General features: G+C 41.3%; 1 protein-coding gene across 1 annotated transcript; it reads left to right on the plus strand.

The window, feature by feature from the left end:
* The first annotated feature begins 2,493 nt into the window (after positions 1-2,493).
* Positions 2,494-5,387, plus strand: LOC132486669 (uncharacterized). The gene is given in 3 exon segments (XM_060094209.1): positions 2,494-3,420; positions 4,409-5,220; positions 5,222-5,387. Coding segments are annotated over 3 exon segments (1,905 nt in total).
* The last annotated feature ends 12,290 nt before the right edge of the window (positions 5,388-17,677 follow it).

The raw sequence follows: 17,677 nt of genomic DNA on the forward strand, positions 1-17,677 counted from the left end.
AGGGCACACCTCTGTCTTTTAAGAGCGCTCCCAGAACCTACACTCACCACTTCCCTTTGGCCAGAATTTAGTCCACGGACATACCCAAAGGAAAGCTGGGAAATGTCATAGTTATTCTGGGAGGCATGTGCGGAGCAAAAACTTTGGGTTTTGTTCCTAAAGGAAGAGGGGTACAACCAGCAGTGTCTGCCAGACACGTAGACTCCTAACCATGCATTCACTACGGGGCTGGTACTCATTAAATCAGGGAATATTTGAGCTAGAAGGAATGTTAAGAGAGCATCTGATTTACTGATGCTTAACCAGAACTGAATATCAGAAAGGCACCTCATACTTGGGGCCCATCACAAACCCAGCAATTACGCATTTCTGGGTGTCCCACCTGGCCATGTGTCTTTAAACAAGACCTCCTACCCCGCCCTCCCCATTTTTCTAGCTTTCTTCTCTGGTTAAGAAGGATTCACCAACTATTCATATTTCAGATGTGACAAGAGAGACCCACAAATGTTTAGTGAGTTTCTCAGGGGCTCAGTTAATTAGCAGAAGAGCCAAAACTAGAGCACAGACTCCCCGTTGCAAGTTCCTGCCCCCTCTCTGCACTCCCATGACTCCCCAGTTATGATCTATGGACACGGAGAATCAGAAGACTGGGCCAGTCATAGAAATTTACCTTTCCTTTACACTTCTGTATTCCGTTTTTCATAAGTTCCTTTTTCTTCAGTTCTATTCCTCCTATATGTGAGGTCTACTTTCCAAGCTAAAGCAATTCCTCCATTTGAATACTGTTCACTAACAGAACTAGACCCAGCTGCCCAAGAATTCTCATCGAAGAACACCCTTGCTTCCCTTCGTGACCACCAGGTCGGTGCCAAGCACAATTTTGCATGAAAGTACAAAATGTATACACTTTCCTAAATGTGGTAAGACCCAGGAGTAAAACCTACCTTCATTAAAATTGCAGGGCGATTTTAATCTCCTTTCTGGCACAAGCAGAGAATTGCAGGAGCCACAGAAATAAACTTAAGAGAGGCAGATTTAATTTCACATGTGTATTTAAAATCTAATAGACTTAACTATGGGTAATGGAGAATCTAAATCTGAATGGGACTCAGCTCCTATGTCAGGGAGCTGATTGTCTCATGGAGGATTCAGTTGTATAACCAGAGCAGACCCAGTGAATGGGCTACCAGAGTTTTCAACTAAGGAGGATGGGGTCAGAACAGAAGCTCTTCCTTGTGGGTATTGCGATGGGCTTCACGGAAGAGGTGGCCACCCTGATGCAGGTGATATTGACAGAGTAGGGTGGGTGGGGTGCATTCCAACTAAGAAAACAGCTTAAGGAAAATTACCTGACCGAAAAAAATGAAATGTATAAGAGGAAAAATCAGCTATAGTTTGGAATGTACCTTAAGTCCAACAAGGAATTGAACAGAACTGATCATTGGCCAGAATCTTCTCAAGTCCTTCAGAGGTCAGAAGACGAACAAAGCATTTTAACAGGGAGTCTCTTAAACTTAAGAGATGGGTGCCTCTGACCTCAGCCTCCCACGTGAGAGCAAAGGCTCTCAAGCTCTAACTTGCACATAAGTCACGTAGAGATTTTATGAAAAAGTAGACTACTGTTCAGTAGGTCTGGGTGGGACCTGAGATTCTGCATTTCTAAGAAGCTTCCAGGTGACGACCATGGTCTAGAAGACGAGCCCAGCCACAGATGTGACACTTGCAGGCCCCAGGGGGCCAAGCTCATCTGTGTGCAGCAGGGGAGGCGGGAGCTTGGCTACGTGGCTGGGCGTCCACGTTCCGTCCCGTAAGCAAGGCCCTACAGGACACGGGGCAGACCCAGAGCTGGAGGGCAGGGCCTCAGCCTCCAGCACAGCGCAGTCTTGCCTCAGGTCCTAACGTGTCAGGAGTGGGTGGATTAAGGTTTAAGAAAATATTTTATATGTTTAGAAGAGTTGAGAGTCATTCTTATTTTTTTAGGGAAGAAATTGTATTTAATTAGATTAATTAATTCATCATTTTAAGTTGAAGTATAGTTGATTTACAATGTTGTGTTAGTTTTAGGTGTACAGCACAGTGATTCATATATATATATTCTTCTTCAGATTCTTTTCCATTATAGGTTATTACAAAATATTGAGTATAGTTCCCTGTGCTATAGAGTAGGTCCTTAGTGGTTATGAGAGTCACTCTTTAAACATCAGAATCTTGGAGTGTACAGTGAAGGGAGGCCGAGTGGCTCCGCGAGCTCCTCTCTCTCCACTTTCCCATAGAGAAGCCCTGACTGGCCGCTGAGGGCGAGCCACACACACGCCCTCGCGCCTGGCGAACCCGTGCGGTCAGTATCATAGGACACAGGCTTTGCTGCAGTTCATCTTTCTCCCTGTGTACTTTCCGTTTGCCTTCCTGGAATTCTGCTGCATCACAGAAGCTGGAAGTTCCGATGTTCCATTGAACTCACGATGGAAAGTCTTGACTTGACCGGTCAGAGTAATGAAAGGCAGTCATAGAAATAAAGGTTATTCCGCAGAAGGAGAAGGAGCTGGAAAACGACCAAAACGAAAGTGCCTTCAGTGGCATCCATTGCTAGCAAAGAAACTTCTTGACTTTTCAGAAGAGGAAGAAGAGGAAGACGAAGAGGAGGATATTGATAAGGTTCAACTTCTTGGGGCCGCGGGTCTAGAGCAAGATGGTGAAACTGAAGATGATGAATCACCAGAACAGCGAGCCCGGAGACCAATGAATGCATTTCTCTTATTTTGCAAACGTCATCGCTCTCTTGTACGTCAGGAACACAGGAACAGGCTTGATAACCGAGGTGCTACCAAGATACTAGCTGATTGGTGGGCTGTTCTCGATCCAAAGGAAAAGCAGAAATACACAGACATGGCCAAGGAGTATAAACATGCATTTATGAAAGCAAATCCTGGCTACAAATGGTGTGCTACCACAAACAAGCCTGTGAAATCCCCAACATCCACTGTCAATCCACGGGAGAAACTATGGGCCTTCCCATCTGACTCTTCAAGAGCCTTGCCAAGCCCCAAGAAAACAAAGCCTGAAGAAATGCCTCAGCTTAACTTTGGGATGGCTGATCCTACTCAAATGGGAGGCCTGAGCATGCTGCTTTTAGCTGGAGAACATGTTCTTGGTACACCAGAGATATCCTCTGGCACTTGCAGGCCTGATGTTTCAGAATCCTCTGAATTGCGTCAGGAGTCACCATTATTTCAGTTTGCCGAGATATCTTCAGGTACCTCCCACCCTGATGTTCTGTCAAAACAATGTCAAGCATCAGCCTTGTTTCAGTTTGCAGAGATCTGTTCGAAGACTTCACAGTTGGGCGGTGCTGAACCTGTAAAACGCTGTGGAGAGTCTGCACTCTTTCAACTGGCAGAGATGTGCCTGGCATCAGAGGGGGTGAAAATGGAAGAATCAAAGCTAATAAAAGCCAAAGAATCAGATGGCGGAAGAATTCAAGAACTGGAGAAGGGCAAGGAAGAAAGAGAAATGAAAATGGAGAAAATAGATGAAGCCAGGTTCCAGAAAGAAGCAGAATTTGAAAAATCAGCTAAGGAAAATGTAAGAGATTCTAAGGAATTAAGAAATTTTGAGGAGCTGCGAATGGATGATATAATGGGTATAAAAATGGAAGCTCCTAAAGCAATTAAAAAGGAAGAATTAGAGGAAGATCAAAAATGTAGTCACTTCCCTGATTTTTCTTACTCTGGCAGTAGCAAGATAATAATAAGCGATGTTCCCAGTAGGAAGGATCACATGTGCCATCCTCATGGCATTAGGATCATCGAGATTCCCACAGCGTTAAGCAAACCAGAAAAGCTAAAAAAGGAAAAGAAGAAAACCAAAATGGATCGACAGGGAAATGATAAATCCACACCCAAGAAGACTTGCAAAAAGAGGCAGTCCTCGGAATCTGATATCGAGAGTGTCATGTACACCATTGAAGCTGTTGCAAAGGGAGACTGGGGCATCGAGAAGCTTGGAGATTCCCCTCGCAAGCAGGTCCATACATCCTCGAGTGGCAAGGGAAGCATTTTGGATGCCAAGCCACCAAAGAAGAAAGTGAAATCAAGAGAGAAGAAAATGTCAAAGGAGAAATCCTCAGACACCACCCAAGAGTCAAGACCTCAAGATTTTATCAGTATTTCTGCCAGCAAGAACATTTCTGGTGAGGTCCCAGAGGGTATAAAAGCAGAACCTTTGACCCCTACGGAGGATGCATTACCACCCAGTCCATCGGGACAGGCCAAGCCTGAGGACAGTGAGTGTCACAGAAAAATAGAGACTTGTGGCTCCCGGAAATCTGAGAGGTCTTGCAAAGGTGCTCTTTATAAAACCCTGGTGTCTGAGGGTATGCTCACCTCTCTGCGAGCTAATGTTGGCAGAGGGAAACGAAGGTCAGGAAAAGGAAAGTCCTCTGATCATGAAGAGTGTTGGCATGAAGAAAGCTGGACATTTCACCAGAGTGGGACCAGTGGAAGCAAGAAGTTCAAGAAGACAAAGCCAAAGGAAGACTCTCTCCTTGGCTCAGCAAAGCTGGATGAAGAATTTGAAAAGAAATTCAACAGCCTCCCTCAGTATAGTCCTGTTACATTTGACCAGAAATGTGTACCTGTCCCAAGAAAAAAGAAGAAGACCGGACATATGTCCTCAGAACCGACCCAAACCAGCAAAGGTCCTTTCCAGTCTCAGAAAAAGAACTTATTCCACAAAATTGTCAGCAAATACAAGCACAAAAAGGAGAAGCCTAATGTTCCGGAAAAAGGAAGTGGGGATAAATGGTCAAACAAGCAACTCTTCTTGGCTGCCATTCACCCTACAGAAGCCATATTTTCAGAAGACAGAAACACCACAGAGCCTGCTTATAAGGTTACAAATGCCCCATCCATTCCCAACACTCCAGAGCCAACAAGGGCGCAAGAACCCTTGGTGGGCAGTCAAAAGAGAAAAGCAAGGAAAACCAAGATCACACACCTTGTCAGGACAGCAGATGGCCGGGTATCACCAGCAGGAGGTACTTTGGATGACAAACCAAAGGAACACCTGCAGAGGAGTCTTGTTAAGGTGACCGAGACAGGCTGCAATGACGAATGCTCACACAACCGAGAGGCCACGGAGACGCGGAGCAGCACCCCGGAGATGCCCACCGTGTCTGCGTTCTTCAGCCTCGCTGTGCCGGCCGAAGTGGCTGCCATGGAACATGCATAGAAGTCAGAGATCAACTCCGCTCCCCCATGATGGACAGCCAAAAGAAATGCCCCCGACTCCTGTACTTATTTCTTGCGCTGACCAGTGAAGCGCCCTTTAATTGTAAAACATTGTGCTTTACCTACTACCCTAGCCTTGTCTTTATTGAGAGATGCTAGTGAGTCCATGTGGTGGCAAATAGAGACAGCAAACAAGTGCTTGTTGCCCTACACGGCCCAGATTCACTTGAAGCAGAAGTTGGCACCCTGGGCCAGTTTGTTCTTTCAGAACCCAGAGTCTTTGAGGGTGATGTTGTCTGTCTGATAATGAGCAGAAATGGGATGATCCTAGAGCTTTGCTTTCTATGGAAGGCTTTTGATGGTAATAGGTGGTAACTTGGTAAAAGGCTGCCTTTACTGTAGCTCATCCAGCATCTCTTTTACCAACCAGAGAGTGTGAAACTAGTTTCACATATTACCTAGTTATTCTTTCAAAACAAAAACAAAAAGCAAAAAAACAAAAATTGACACACTGCACTAGTTATTATTAGATATTCTTAGTCTTTTTTGTACATGGAGGTTTATGTTCTAAGATGGTTTATATAATAGGCTATACCCACATTTACATTGTAGAATAATATTAAAAAGCCTCTTCCAGAGACTCCCAAACAGCACGGGCAGGCAGATGTACCGCTGTTAGCGGTGTATGCTCGGCCTTGTGGTCCATATATTCTGCACTTTTATATTTGCCACCAGAGTGGTAGTTTGCTGGCACAAAGAGAAAGAGAGAGAAGAAGAAAAATTACAGTTCTTACAAGCAGAATTTTTTTCTTAGCCTGGAGTGACCAAGAAGAATTTGCTTGGGTCCAATTGTGGCGAATATTTTCCCAGACAGGGGAAGAGTCCAGCAGATTACAGATTACTGATGTTTTCATGCCTTGAGGATTCTTTTATTTTTACACAAGGGTCTGAGTGACCAATGGATCGTTCATACAGACAAAAAAAGAAAAATAGTATTCAGAAGTGACCTTAGGATTACTTCACTATTCAGAACACATTGAAGACACACTCACTTTGTGTGGTCTTTGAGCTACAGCCCTTTTACATCCATCCCAGACAGACTGGACGGGTAGCAATTGCTATGCACAGCCTAATTGGCACTGCAGGTTTTTAGAGCCATTTTGAGTTTCTGTGGTTACGGAGGTATTGATGAGGGAGGTGTGCCTGACCAGAGTGGGACTCGCAGTTATAGATCCACCTGCAAGTTTCCTGTTTCCTTTTCATGTTTTGTTGCTTTTGAACATAAAACCAACCATACATATGCCAGTGCAACTGGATTAACTGGCTTAGAACATTCAACATATTGACTCCATCACCTGACGTTCACAGTATCTTGTTTCTTAGCAACAGATGCAAAGTGATAAATCAAAATTAGTCTTCGGCTACAGATTTTACAGGGTATTTGTTCCATAGCACAAAGTATTTCCCCACTCTTGCATCACAGCACAAACTACCAACTTTTAAGTATTGGATTCCAGCAATAATTTTTACTGGTTTTCAAACTGGCGGAATTTTGATAGTGTTAGTTCAAGTTTGAAACTTTTGAATTAGATCTCTAAATGGTGACAGTTTACAAGGTTTTATCTAGCTATCTTATTTATACTTGACTGAATTGTAATGATGATTTTTTTTCTCATCGTAATTTGACCTAATAGCCATACCAAAAAATGACTCTATTAGTACTGACTAGGTTTAGCTTTTCACGGTTGTAGATGTTACTTCAGTTTCGGTGCTGGAAAATATGTACAACATACTAACAGAATTGAAAAAGAACAGAGAGATTTGGGCTTTTTTTTTTTTCAAAGCAGGTAAAGAGGGCATCAGGGCATTGGAACGGTGTCCTCAAAAATGCATATTCCTTGTGGGCATGGAGGAAGAAGGAATTAGTAAGCAAGGTTAATCAGAGGCAGAAGCTTAGCCCCATTCACACAGAAATAAATCAGGTGAGCAACCCCAGATTTTAGCATGATATTTTTACTACGATGCTGTTGTATTAATATTTTCTAAATTTCGAAACACAAAGTGAATGTTTGAAAATTGCTGGGTCCCAGTGTTGGTGGCTGTTGGAGTTTCTGGACCACTTGCTAGCAGTGATTTAAAAATTATAATTAGCTAAAATCCAAAAAAAAAATAAAATCAACAACAAAAGTTGTTTGGTGCAGAACATGCACCTTGACAATGGCACTAACTTGTTATTCTCTAGAACATGTTAGAATAGGTCTATTTTTGCCAGTGCCCTCTCCTCCAGTCCTCTGATTACATTTCACTAGAGTTCCTTAACAGAGTGCTGTATATTCATGGGACCTTTCTTAAAAAGAAGCAAAACAAAAGATGACTTTTTTCTATGTGATTAATATATCTTACTTGATCTGCTTTTCCTAAACCTCAGTGGCTTTTCCCTTAGGCAGGGGTCGGGGTGGAGGGCGACCTACTGGATACGACTGTTTTCAGGTACTTTAGAAAAAAAAAAACCCACCTTTTTGTAGACATGCTTAATTTTTAAGCGGTTAGGCACTGAGAGTAGCAGAAATCCTGCAAAGCTCTATAGTCTTTTAGACACTCACCTTGTCATTTCTCTGAGTAATGTCTTGATTTCAAAAATAGTGCTTTTCTCATGCCCTGAATCCACTGGAGAGGGGTGTTGGTATTTTCAGGTAACAACATTTGTGAGCACAAATACTGCAGACCAACATGTAGTACCCTCCCCCATTTATCATTTTCATTTCACTTCTCTCATTCTTTTTTATTTTAGAAAATCATATTGCTATGGTGTGTACCTTAATCTGCCAGCAAACACCATCTACACTAACATTTGTCCCACAAGCATCCTCAAGAGAAAAAGTTGTTGCACCTTATATATATTTCAAGCAAACCAAAATATGATGCTCTTCTGCCTTTGTTTTATTCTAAATTGTTGTATCATATCTTTCTGAAACCATTCTGAATCTAGTTGAAATTCTCAATATTTATGCTTTTACCTTAATTTCTAGATTCAAACCTGTATATAAATCTTTGGAACAAAATTGTCCTAGCCCTTCTCTGTGTTGCTGGAAGTGGATGATTTAGTCTCAGATGGAGACACAGTACTGTTCCAGTTTTCTTTAGCCTTTTATTTATTTAGTTATTCTGGGTATTTTCCTATGTAATTTTGAAGTGTGTAGAGTATACTATAGTTACTGAAGCTGCAGCTCCAAGAAGCTGAGTGAAAGAGAGAAAATACTGTAAGACGCCCTTCTTAAGTGTTTATTTGTTTGGATAACTGTAATGAGGCCAGGAAAAGGCAAAAGGTCCCACAGCCACTTTGAAGACACAGGTTCTTATCCCCAAACTAGGTTAGGTCCCAGATTTTAGATGAAAATGGTGAATTCTTTAAAGCCCTCTTTTTTAAAAGGATATATCATACCATTGTAATTCTGACAGTCTTTTCCCCCCCGAAAATTTATTTATTTAATTCCGTCAGATGAGCTTTCTACCAGTGCCCCCTCAAAGCCATGCTCAACTCATTCCCACGTTATCACTGTTATTATAGTTCCTGCCATTCAAACTGCTGCCGAGAAAAAAAGTGATCGAACACTGTGAACAAAATGAAGCATCTGAACGGGTCTGGTTATTTAGAATCCAACTTGTGTAATCCCTGTCACTCTCTTATCAAGTCAGATGCTACTCTGCCTGAGTCATAGAAAATTTTGTTTGCACTCTGTAGTCCTTGGCTCATCCTCTGGAAATGTTTGCACCTATGTAAAATCTCAAGCAGATTATAAATCGATACAGCACTAGGAGTAAGCTGAAAACTGAATGACATGTTTTGTCTATACAGTTCCGGGAGAGGGATGGGGAATATCAAGTAGCTCTGTTCCAAGTTTGGCATTTGGCATTAATGTGAAGCAGTGGGACCATGCTGCCTGTTAAACTACTGTATGAATCCTAAGTGTTCTGGAGACCAGCAGCTGGAGGCTGGAGGCCAGCATCCATACAGCAAAGGGGAAGCATCGCCGCTTCTTGGGGGAAAAGGAAGGAAGTCGTGCAAGGCCTGGAGTCATCATTTGTAAAGGGGAAGTCGGGGTGTACGTGATGCTGTGAGAAGGTTCACTTTTGATTGCACTGCTTCACAGAGCCCTCAGATAAGGCCAATCCTAATGGGCTACCTCGGCTTTAACGGTTAATTCCAGTAAGTCCTGTTTGAAAGGTTTGTCTTTTTTTGCTTCTACCGTCAGGGCCACTGTTTTCCACTGCAGTGTTTTGACTTCCCAAACCACCTTCTCCAGAGAGAACAATGTATTGCTGAAAATGGGCAGTAGAAGCAAATGCTCTTATTACATTTGACCTATAAAGTATTCAGAGTGACTGTTAGGTGGGAATTAAAATTTAGCTTTCCCCACATAGGATCTTGTTTTGCACCTTATAAAGAGTGTACTAATTGTTAATTAGGTGTTGCTTTTATTTAGACAAGCATTCCCAAAGAATTAGATTTGGATTTTGTGTTTCTTTGAGTTTGGGGATTTTTTATTTTACAGTTATCTTATTTAGATTGACTAACCTCATACTTACAATAAAAAAAGAAACAGTGGTTCAGTTCATCTTACCAGATATGTCTGGTGATGTATTCAGAGTCTGATGGACTGCTTTGCTTTTATATAGTTTGGAAGTGATAGTGAAGTTTATTATACCCCATATTAAATGACCTTGTCCTTTTCACTGGGGACATTATCTTACATTTTAGAAACAGAAGCAGCAAAAGAGTGAACAACAAGACAAGTACATTTGATTCCCCTCATACACCTCCATCTGTTTGTGCTACGCTTTCCTTAAAAATATCAATATACATTTTCTTCACACATACAAAAAGTTTCCTCTCCTGGCCAAATTTTATTTCTGGTGGTATGATTTATAATAATAACAGAAAAGAGGAAACCTTGTACTTAGAAGTTCGGTGGCCACTGTTTCCTTGTTGCAGTCAGTGGTCAAAATTGATCCTGCCCTGAAGTTGATCTTTTTTATTTATTTATTTATTTATTTATTTATTTATTTATTTATTAGTTTCTGCTTAATAACAAAGTGAATCAGTCATACATATACATCTGTTCCCACATCCCTTCCCTCATGCATCTCCCTCCCTCCCACCCTCCCCATCCCACCCCTCCAGGCGGTCACAAAGCACCGAGCTGATCTCCCTGTGCTCTGCGGCTGCTTCCCACTATCTATCTACCTTACGTTTGGTAGTGTATATATGTCCATGCCTCTCTTTCGCTTTGTCACAGCTTACCCTTCCCCCTCCCCATATCCTCAAGTCCATTCTCAAGTTAGGTCTGTGTCTTTATGCCCGTTTTACCCCTAGGTTCTTCATGACATTTTTAAAAAAAATTCCATATATATGTGTTAGCATACGGTATTTGTCTGTCTCTTTCTGACTTACTTCACTCTGTATGACAGACTCTAGGTCTATCCACCTCATTACAAATAGCTCAGTTTCGTTTCTTTTTATGGCTGAGTAATATTCCATTGTATATATGTGCCACATCTTCTTTATCCATTCATCGGATGATGGACACTTAGGTTGTTTCTATCTCCGGGCTATTGTGAATAGAGCTGCAATGAACATTTTGGTACATGGTCTCTTTTTGAATTATGGTTTTCTCAGGGTATATGCCTCGTAGTGGGATTGCTGGGTCATATGGTAGTTCTATTTTTAGTTTTTTAAGGAACCTCCATACTGTTCTCCATAGTGGCTGTACCAATTCACATTCCCACCAGCGGTGCAAGAGTGTTCCCTTTCTCCACACCCTCTCCAGCATTTATTGTTTCTAGATTTCTTGATGATGGCGATTCTGACTGGTGTGAGATGATATCTCATTGTAGTTTTGATTTGCATTTCTCTAATGATTAATGATGTTGAGCATCCTTTCATGTGTTTGTTGGCAGTCTGTATATCTTCTTTGGAGAAATGCCTATTTAAGTCTTCTGCCCATTTTTGGATTGGGTTGTTTGTTTTTTTGCTATTGAGCTGCATGAGCTGCTTATAAATTTTGGAGATTAATCCTTTGTCAGTTGCTTCATTTGCAAATATTTTCTCCCATGCTGAGGGTTGTGTTTTGGTCTTGTTTATGGTTTCCTTTGCTGTGCAAAAGCTTTGAAGTTTCATGAGGTCCCATTTGTTTATCTTTGTTTTTATTTCCATTTCTCTAGGAGGTGGGTCCAAAAGGATCTTGCTGTGATTTATGTCATAGAGTGTTCTGCCTATGTTTTCCTCTAAGAGTTTGATAGTTTCTGGCCTTACATTGAGGTCTTTAATCCATTTTGAGCTTATTTTTGTGTATGGTGTTAGGGAATGATCTAATCTCATACTTTTACATGTCCCTGTCCAGTTTTCCCAGCACCACTTATTGAAGAGGCTGTCCTTTCTCCACTGTACATTCCTGCCTCCTTTATCAAAGATAAGTTGACCATATGTGCATGGGTTGATCTCTGGGCTTTCTATCCCATTCCATTGATCTATCTTTCTGTTTCTGTGCCAGTACCACACTGTCTTGATTACTGTAGCTTTGTAGTATAGTCTGAAGTCAGGGAGCCTGATTCCTCCGGCTCCGTTTTTCGTTCTCAAGATTGCTTTGGCTATTCGGGGTCTTTTTTTTTTCCAAACAAATTTTGAAATTTTTTGTTCTAGTTCTGTGAAAAATGCCACTGGTAGTTTGATAGGGATTGCATTGAATCTGTAGATTGCTTTGGGTAGTAGAGTCATTTTCACAATATTGATTCTTCCAATCCAGAAGCATGGTATATCTCTCCATCTATTTGTATCATCTTTAATCTCTTTCATCAGTGTCTTATAATTTTCTGCATACAGGTCTTTTGTCTCCTTAGGTAGGTTTATTCCTAGATATTTTATTCTTTTTGTTGCAATGGTAAATGGGAGTGTTTTCTTGATTTCCTTTTCAGATGTTTCATCATTAGTGTACAGGAATGCCAGAGATTCCTGTGCATTAATTTTGTATCCTGCTACTTTACCAAATTCATTGATTAGCTCTAGTAGTTTTCTGGTAGCATCTTTAGGATTCTCTATGTATAGTATCATGTCATCTGCAAACAGTGACAGCTTTACTTCTTCTTTTCCGATTTGGATTCCTTTTATTTCCTTTTCTTCTCTGATTGCTGTGGCTAAAACTTCCAAAACTAGGTTGAATAAGAGTGGTGAGAGTGGGCAACCTTGTCTTGTTCTTGATCTTTGTGGAAATGGTTTCAGTTTTCCACCATTGAGGACAATGTTGGCTGTGGGTTTGTCATATATGGCCTTGATTAGGTTGAGGAAAGTTCCCTCTATGCCTACTTTCTGCAGTGTTTTTATCATAAATGGGTGTTGAATTTTGTCAAAAGCTTTCTCTGCATCTATTGAGAGGATCCTATGGTTTTTCTCCTTCAATTTGTTAATATGGTGTATCACATTGATTGATTTGCGTATATTGAGTAATCCTTGCATTCCTGGAATAAACCCCACTTGATCATGGTGTATGATCCTTTTAATGTGCTGTTGGATTCTGTTAGCTAGTCTTATGTTGAGGCTTTTTGCATCTATGTTCATCAGTGATATAGGCCTGTAGTTTTCTTTCTTTGGGACATCCTTGCCTGGTTTTGGTATCAAGGTGATGGTGACCTCGTAGAATGAGTTTGGGAGTGTTCCTTCCTCTGAAATTGTTTGGAAGAGTTTGAGAAGGATGGGTGTTAGCTCTTCTCTAAATGTTTGATCGAATTCGCCTGTGAAGCCATCTGGTCCTGGGCTTTTGTTTGTTGGAAGATTTTTAATCACAGTTTCAATTTCAGGGCTTGTGATTGGTCTATTCATATTTTCTATTTCTTCCTGATTCAGTCTTGGCAGGTTGTGCATTTCTAAGAATTTGTCCATTTCTTCCAGGTTGTCCATTTTATTGGCATAGAGTTGCTTGTAGTAATCTCTCATGATCTTTTGTATTTCTGCAGCGTGAGTTGTTACTTCTCCTTTTTCATTTCTAATTCTATTGATTTGAGTCTTCTCCCTTTTTTTCTTGATGAGTCTGGCTAATGGTCTGTCAATTCCTTAAGTTGATCTTTATGCACAGAATTAGTTACTGTGAACATTACTACTCTTTCCAGAGATTTTCTAATAACTTGGGCCAGAACTGGTTACCGAGGAGCAAGGACCTAATTCCATGCCTCCACACCCTCCCACTGCACCGCACCACACGTCTTACCTCACAAGCTCTAACCTAAATCACAGAGGCACGCGTTTCGTGGACTAACCATCACATCCCCTGGCGGCCTCAGGGGAGTGCTCACGTCCACTGACACCTCCCTTTAGTGCGTCAGCTCGTAGCGGCAGAACTGGGGTGGGGGAGGTTTGTGATCTGGAGCTCAGCACATGCTCGGCAACATGTTTCTCATTTCCTTAGCATTCATGGCTTGCTCTCAGGAATCTGTCAAAAAGGAATAAAAACCACCTGCGAGTCCACATTACCAGATTATGAACTTTTCCCATAGGTTTGAATTGCTTACTTACCTATTATAAATTAACCACAGCTTCATTTGGCCACCAGGTCTTAAGTCTGTTGACAGTTTTCAGCATGACCGAATTGCTCATTTTTCTTGCTTTCAGAAATTGGCTTGGTTGTCTTTAGAGTTGGTGTAAACGTGCCATGTAATAAATGATTTCCACTTAATGGTACAACAGAATTATTGGTTTCTTAGATGTTTGTGTAGTAAAAGTCAATATACACGTTTATATAATTTCTTTCCTCAAAATCTTATACTTAATTTAATTTCTAAAAATTGCACATGTAAGTCATGTGTATAACATGCTAAAGTACTTTAACTGTGATCTTAAAACTGAATAAAAAATATTTAATAGAAAATCAGAATATTGGGCTTCCCTGGTGGCGCAGTGTTTGAGAGTCCACCTGCCGATGCAGGGGACGCGGGTTCGTGCCCCGGTCCGGGAAGATCCTACATGCCGCGGAGTGGCTGGGCCCGTGAGCCATGGCTGCTGAGCCTACGCGTCCGGAGCCCGTGCTCCACAACGGGAGAGGCCACAGCAGTGAGAGGCCCGCGTACCGCAAAAAAATAAAAAATAAAAAAAAACTCAGAATATTTTAGTATTGCAAGAGTTCTGCAGCTCTTAATAGTTTGTAAATCCACTATCTCATTTGTAATTAACATTCTCAATTCTCTTACTCTATGCCTTTTTATAAGGGAATAGTTAAGACAACTTTCTTTGTTGAAAAGGGTATAAGGTATGACAAAGCCCTGAGATATTTCAGGAAATTGTATTTATTGAGAAACTGACCAAGAACCCACATTTTTCCCTGTTACTGTATGAAGTCTCCAGAGAAAGATTTTCAAAGACTGTCAGTTCAGTATTCACTGGAAGAAGTCTGGCTATTTTGATCCCTAACTGAATTTACATAGATCATCTACATTTGAACATTCAGAGGTACTTAAGAACATTGCTTTTGTTCTGGACCATATGATGTATTTTAAAATTTAAAGTTGAAACATAACATATAGTGCTTCTTTGCAAATATGAGTCCAAATAAGAACAGAAATCAGTCACTGTAGAAAAACATGTAGCCCAACAGAAATCTTGACTGGGCAAGGAAGCTTCACCTACTTCACCTAGGGACGAACCCGCGTCCCCTGCATCGGCAGGCAGACTCTCAACCACTGCGCCACCAGGGAAGCCCTGAAAGGAATTTTTTATCCAAAGTTTATAATGAGTGTCTACAAATCAGTGAGAAAATTACAAATGCCCAGTTTAAAACTGGGCAAAAGATAAAGACAAGTTATTCACAGAGCAAACTGTATAAATAATAAATCAACACATAAAAAATGTTCAACCTCACTAGAAATCAGGGAAAAGCCAATTTAAACATGAGATCGTATTTTTAACTTCAAATTGGGGGGAAAACCGAAAGAGGGAGTGTTGAGGAAGGATTTGGGAACCAGTTCTTTACATATAGTACTGATAAGGTTGTAAATTTCAGGGAAATTTGTGAAGGAACATTTCAAAAGTTTATACATCCAGCAGTTCTACTTCTATAAATCTTTCCTAGAGATATGTGTACCTGTGTGAAAATTTATATTTACAAAAAAATATTTTCTGCTGCGTTGTTGGCAATGACAAAAAATTAGAAGGAACCCAAATTCCCATCAATATGAGTGATTAAATGACAGTAGAGCCATACTCTAGAATGCTCAGCTTCCAGTAACCAGAATAAGCTCGACCAATGTGCACTGATGTGAAAAATTTCCAAGATACATCTTAACCCCCTTGGTAGTATTCTTTTTTTTTTTTTTTTAATTTAATTTATTTATTTTGGGCTGTGTTGGGTCTTCGTTTCTGTGCGTGGCTTTCTCTAGTTGCGGCGAGCGGGGGCCTCTCTTCATCACGGTGCGCGGGCCTCTCACTGTCGCGGCCTCTCTTGTTGTGGAACACAAGCTCCAGATGCGCAGGCTCAGTAGTTGTGGCCCACGGGCCTAGTTGCTCCACGGCATGTGGGATCTTCCCAGACCAGGGCTCGAACCCGTGTCCCCTGCATTGGCAGGCGGATTCTCAACCACTGCGCCACCAGGGAAGCCCCGGTAGTATTCTTCATATCTTAAAATGTGCATACCTATGACACATAAATTCCATGTCTAATTTTCTGTCCTACAAACCTACGAAAAGCTACAGACTTCTGATCAATATCCCCCAAACTATTGTCAATTGTAAGAAGTATGTCCAAAAGAAAAAAAAAGAATCAGAAATCTGTTCAAAACCAGCAGATTTTAAAGAACTTATTATCCCCTCACCCACCTCTGTTCTGCTATAGCAACACTGGAAGACTGCAACTAGGAAAGAGAGCAAGCCTAACTCCCACCTCAAATCTTGTCTCTCAACTACAGGGTATGATGAACTCATTTAAAAAATATATTTAAAGGAGACTGAACCCTTAGGTGAAAGACCCCAATAAGTTATTTCCCTAAAATAGACAGTAAATAAAGACTTTGGAATGCGTTGCAGTGGAAAGATGTGAAATCTCTTTCTTTGGGTCTTCTTAAAATTATCACATTCCCACATATGTCTGCAGTGTTTTAAATATTTTCCATTTATGTAGTAAACATTGAAAGACAGAAAGACAGAGGTTATTTCCAGCTAGATGTTATCCTTTCCCCCCAATGGAACCTTGCTTTCCTTTCTAGACACATGAGCTCTCCTTTTTCGAGTCTGAGATTGGAAGTTCTCATGGTTGAATTGTTAACACATTTATCTTTATTTGGGTTGAGTTTGATCCAGCTACTCTGAAGACTATGGTTTCTTCACTAAAAATTGCTTCCATTGTAGATTTATCACCTGGTTGGCAAACGCTGGATAACTTCAGGCACAAGAACATTACTCTGAACCTGGGTGTGGTCAGTGAGATAGAAACCAACATTTTTTTTCCTTCATGATATGAAATATACTCTAACTTTACTCCCAGGGTTTTGTCCAAAAAACTCATAAAACATAAATTGACTCTGCCCTTCAGACTCCCATGTTCTCCTCCAGTCTACACAGCAAAGTCTAAGTTCAATTACACTAAGACTGATGCCAAATTTCAAAAAACGAGAGCACCCTCCATTTCTGCTAGTGCCAGGTGTGTTGTTCCAGGTGCACAGAAGTATCTTAAAAAGTCTTAGTAAATCTCATTCTACAATAAATAATTACTCAACAAGTTCTCTCTGGACCAGGGTATACTAAGCCAGTGTCTGCTTTCTATTGCAGGCGAAGAAGTTTGTGGTCTTTCATGGAGCTTCCATTTACCAACCTGGAAATGGCATTCATTTTATTGGCTTTTGTTATCTTTTCCATCTTTTTTTTTTTTTTTCTTTTTGCGGTATGTGGGCCTCTCACTGTTGTGGCCTCTCCCGTTGCGGAGCACAGGCTCCGGATGCGCAGGCCCAGCGGCCATGGCTCACGGGCCCAGCCGCTCCGCGGCATATGGGATCCTCCCAGACCGGGGCACGAACCCGTATCCCCTGCATCGGCAGGCGGACTCTTAACCACTTGCGCCACCAGGGAGGCCCTCTTTTCCCTCTTTACTCTGGCTTCCATCTACACTGACCCGGATGAGAGGAATGAAGGTAAACACAGAGAGCTCTTCATAAGAGTCCCCGTTTCCTTTCCCCACCCAGTCATCTTTCTTTGATTTGGTTTAGTTTCTATTCTGTATGTGAGAATGAGTTTGTTTTGGGGTGTGCTGTGTGTGTGTGTGTGTATGAGAGAAGGGAGACAGAGAGACAGAGAAAGAGAGTTTTATTAAATAGCCAGAAATATCTACTGTGGCATTTTACCATTATTTATTAAGAGAGGTTTGGAAATGGAAACGATTATTCACATGACTTTTAATCCCAGAATTTTGCAGGTCTTA

The sequence above is a fragment of the Mesoplodon densirostris genome, chromosome 1, assembly GCF_025265405.1.
Source record: "Mesoplodon densirostris isolate mMesDen1 chromosome 1, mMesDen1 primary haplotype, whole genome shotgun sequence".
Taxonomy (NCBI): Eukaryota; Metazoa; Chordata; class Mammalia; order Artiodactyla; family Ziphiidae; genus Mesoplodon; species Mesoplodon densirostris.